General features: G+C 30.7%; 1 protein-coding gene across 1 annotated transcript in view; it reads right to left on the reverse strand.

Moving 5' to 3' along the window:
- Positions 1 to 238: 238 nt before the first annotated feature.
- The window catches only part of LOC136847151 (putative inorganic phosphate cotransporter), a 9,083-nt gene continuing 4,751 nt past the window's right edge, over positions 239 to 4,570 (reverse strand). Inside the window, exons 3-7 of the mRNA XM_067118549.1 lie at positions 3,820 to 4,046; positions 2,893 to 3,042; positions 2,494 to 2,626; positions 1,089 to 1,330; positions 239 to 403 (exon numbers count right to left, since the gene is read on the reverse strand). Of these exons, the coding sequence (XP_066974650.1) occupies positions 287 to 403; positions 1,089 to 1,330; positions 2,494 to 2,626; positions 2,893 to 3,042; positions 3,820 to 4,046 (869 nt within the window). The 3' untranslated portion in view covers positions 239 to 286. The remainder of the gene's footprint in view (positions 404 to 1,088; positions 1,331 to 2,493; positions 2,627 to 2,892; positions 3,043 to 3,819; positions 4,047 to 4,570) is intronic.

Consider the following 4,570-nt stretch of genomic DNA (forward strand, 5'->3'; position numbering starts at 1 on the left):
AATACTCCATTAGATACCATCCAGTTTGAATGAGGTCCTTTTAGTAATATATATATATACATATATATATATATATATATATATATATATATATATATATATATATATATATATATATATATATATATATATATATATATATATATAATGATTAGAGTGTATGAACAACACTTGTAATTTTAGCATATAACTTATTTAAATATGAAAACATATGATTTATTCAAATATGAAAGTATATAATTTCTCTAACTATGAAAGTATAAAAATCCGATCACATCTATTTTTGTTATGGCTCATTCCATGGCTGCACTTTGTCCGTCCCAAACATCAAATATGCCGACCCTCCGATGAAGTAGGCCACCGCCGAGATTCCAAAAACAATCCTCCAGGCGCTCAGTGTTTGCTGAGGAAGAAACGCAGGTTACATTAAATGTATTAGTTCCATGGGATGGTTAAAAAGCGGTCGACAATAACAGGAATGTTTCGAGAGTTGCTCAGATTTAGAGTTAGCTTGATAAAATGCCAATGCTTCTTGAATGCATTAATTAATAATTGTTTACTTACATCAAGTGAGCTATTTACCTTAAAAAACAAATAAACAAAAATCTAGCAGAATCATAGTACTCGTTCATTTATGAATAATGCAAAGAACCCTTACTCCAATGTTATGTTATTGAGTAAGTTACCTATTTGTACCTGTGTGACTAGCCTTAGATTTGCGTATCGTACAATCAAGTGTTATTTTGAAATGGAATATACAGTACATTTCAGGCCAAAGGCCAAGCGCTGGGACCTATGTCATTCAGCGATGAAAGGGAAGTTAAGAATAAAAGGTGTAATAGGAGGAAAACCTCGAAGTTGCCCTATAAAACGGGTGTTAGGAGAGGATGGAAAATAAGATGGAAGAAAGAAAATATGAACGTAGGTACAGTAAAAAGAAAGGAAAGCTGTTGCTGCTATGGGCTGAAGGGACGTTCCAAAAAACCCTAATTAATGCTTAAAGTGCACCGCAAGAGGTGCACTGACAGCTCTACCCCGCTGCGGGACGGTTGTCAGTTTGAAAATCCATTTGCTAATGTCAGACTCACATTGCCAGTAGTAACTGCTCCTATAATTAATGGAGTAATAATTCCAGTGATGGCAGCCACAGAGTTTATTATTCCATTCAACACTCCAGCGAAGTTAGGGGCGATGTCTTGTTCACTTACAAAAGCCCCGCTAAACTGGGCGCTGTTGAGACTCTCTGCTACACACAGGAACACAACAGCTAACGTTGCGTTACAGTCCACGAAGCACATGGCTATCAGGCATATGCAAGATGAGTAAAGACCTGTGGACATACACGAAATTAGTTGGGACCTGCATTGAAGGATCTCATCCTTCGCTGTTCGTTATGATGGTGTCTGAAATTGAAAAGTGACTCTGCAGGCTGAGTCTACACCCATAACAAGTTTGGAGTCAGTTGGTAACCGAAATCAGCGGTTTCCCCCAATAGACTGGCATCTCTGCTGATATCTGGAATCGAATTGTGAGATTATACAGGGCTGATCCAGATCTCTAAAACGTAGTGTATAACTTATACTTCTGCTGGTATTTTACTCTTATTTATTGCTGGCCTACTGATGCCTAATGAAAGGCACACGCGTATAATAACTAATAGATTGATAATTAAAAGACATATCAAACTATATTTTATTATAGAATGAGAAACTATAAAAGTTTTTTTATAAAGCTGAACATATTATAAATAAAATAACATAAATGAACATTCACGAATGGTCGGTACAGAAATCCACAAGTTCATGGTGTAACTACCTTGCAATCTTAGAGTGAATGTCAGTGCAATGTAAACAGCAACATAATTTCAAACGTCTAAAGTTGAAGACAGACTTACCTAATCTATCTCAGCCTAAATTCCTTATTACAAAGAAGAGTAAAAGACAAAGATCCTTGTTGAAAATAAAGTTAACAATTTTCTTTATCTAAAAACCTAACACACACACTATATATATATATATATATATATATATATATATATATATATATATATATATATATATATATATATATATATATATATATATATTATATATATATATATATATATATATATATATATATATATATATATATATATATATATATATATATATATATATGTATATATGTATATATATTTATATATATATTCATGAATATGCTTCATTCATAAAATGTAATCAGGGTCATTCGTGTCATAAAATAAAGCCAGCATCAAATCCAAGGAGTCAAAAGACCACGATGCGAATCATTACCGAAAGCAGGATGAAATTGATAAAAAAAATCTACCATTGCCATTAATGTAATAATTGTAGAGAAAGTAAAAAAAGAACAGGAAAATGAGGACATTTTCCCGACAAAGCACTGAATATACAATGACCAATACGTGCACCTAATAACAGGGCAGTAACAAAATATAATACCTTTTATTTGTAAACGGTGCAGGAAACTTACCTACTCCCGTAGCCAATTTTCTTGTCATTTTGATACTGAGCCATTTCTTTTCGGATATCTTATCTGCGATGGCTCCAAACAAAGGGCTGGCTATAAGCGTAGCCACGTGAGGTAAAGCAGAAAGTATACCGTTCTGAAAGTATTAAGAAAAATCAGGTAAGAATAAGCATAAGTAATTTTATTACAGCAGACAAAGTACAGTTTTGTGGTTGTCGTTAATAAACACTCTGGCATGCCATAAGAAAATGATATAACTAAAAATACAGTCCACGCCTTTTAATAGATGAGTTATAGAATGACTCTCTGATAAAAAAGAATCACAATCAACCAGTCTACATTCTCTACAAGAGACATGTAGCGAGAGAGGTAACAGAAAACAGTGTTTCCTGATCAACTTACACTTGCCAAGTCGAAGTGTTGTATATTGTTGAGGTAAGTAGGGATCTCAGTCAGGATGGTGGTGAATCCTATGCCATCCCCAAACGCATAGACAATTAGACACAAGAAGGGCATCGACGTGGCGATATCCTTCCACGGAACCTTCAGAGCCTAAATCGATTCAAAAGGGTAAAAAAAAAAAAAAAAAGGAATAAATGCACGATCTTCGTTTCAACAGAAAGACAATTGGAACACGGGAGCTGTAAAGAATATATATATATATATATATATATATATATATATATATATATATATATATATATATATATATATATATATATATATATATATATATATATTATATAATATATATATATATATATATATATATATATATATATATATATATATATATATATATATATATATATATATATATATATATATATATATATTATATAATATATATATATATATATATATATATATATATATATATATATATATATATATATATATATATATATATATATATATTATATAATATATATATATATTATATATATATATATATATATATATATATATATATATATATATATATATATATATATATATATATATATATATATATATATATATATATTATATATATATATATATATATATATATATATATATATATATATATATATATTATATAATATATATATATATATATACATATATATATATATGTATATATATATATATATATATATATATATATATATATATATTTCTTCATGATTCATATTTATGTTCTTTTTATTTTATAATCTACTGCTCTACGTAGTGTCGCACGTTTTCTTTTTTGCGCATGCTAATTATCTTGTCTATGAAAAGGATGAGTTTTTTGTACGTTAAAATTCGATCAAAAATGCATCGAGGGGACCTCAAACACGTTACCTTTGATGACTTAACATTGGGTGAATTAGACCTGATATAACTTAGTTCCTTGGAGGATATCCAAGGGTGCTTCTCAGGCTGGTCGCGAATAAGGACGAACCAGGCTACGCTCCAGAGTACACCTACGACTCCGAACACGTAGAAAACGGACGGCCATCCGCCCAGGAAATCGGAGCCTGACATCACGCCCCCCAAGGCCATTGAAATAACCGTGCCCAGGTTGGCTCCTGCAGACGAAGGTAGGATAGGGAATAAAGAAAAAAAAATCCTTTTGTTTAAGATAAATGGCATTATCTGGAGAATGAAAATAACGCCTAAGGATAATAAATTAGCATAAAATTTAGTCATTACACTCGTCCCTTGAGAGCAAAACGTTCGATTCTTGTACCCGTTTAAATAATGACACAAGAAAGGACATTAACAAAGAAAATGAGGCATTAAAATTCGACAAACAAATAAAAAAAACGAAAATAACGAATCGTTGGAGGACCACTAACAATGAACTCAGACTTATTTATGCAGTGCATAAAAATGAATAGATTTTTATTTGCATTAGCGAACATTCATACACATTAGCAAACATTTATGAATAGATTTTTATTTGCATTAGCGAACATTCATACACATTAGCAAACATTTATGGATAGATTTTTATTTGCATTAGCGAACATTCATACACATTAGCAAATCATCAGTAGTTTCATTGACATCACTGAATATCACTTGATTACTCCTCCAATCAATATTCACG

The sequence above is a fragment of the Macrobrachium rosenbergii genome, chromosome 16 (assembly GCF_040412425.1).
Source record: "Macrobrachium rosenbergii isolate ZJJX-2024 chromosome 16, ASM4041242v1, whole genome shotgun sequence".
In the NCBI taxonomy this organism is placed as follows: Eukaryota; Metazoa; Arthropoda; class Malacostraca; order Decapoda; family Palaemonidae; genus Macrobrachium; species Macrobrachium rosenbergii.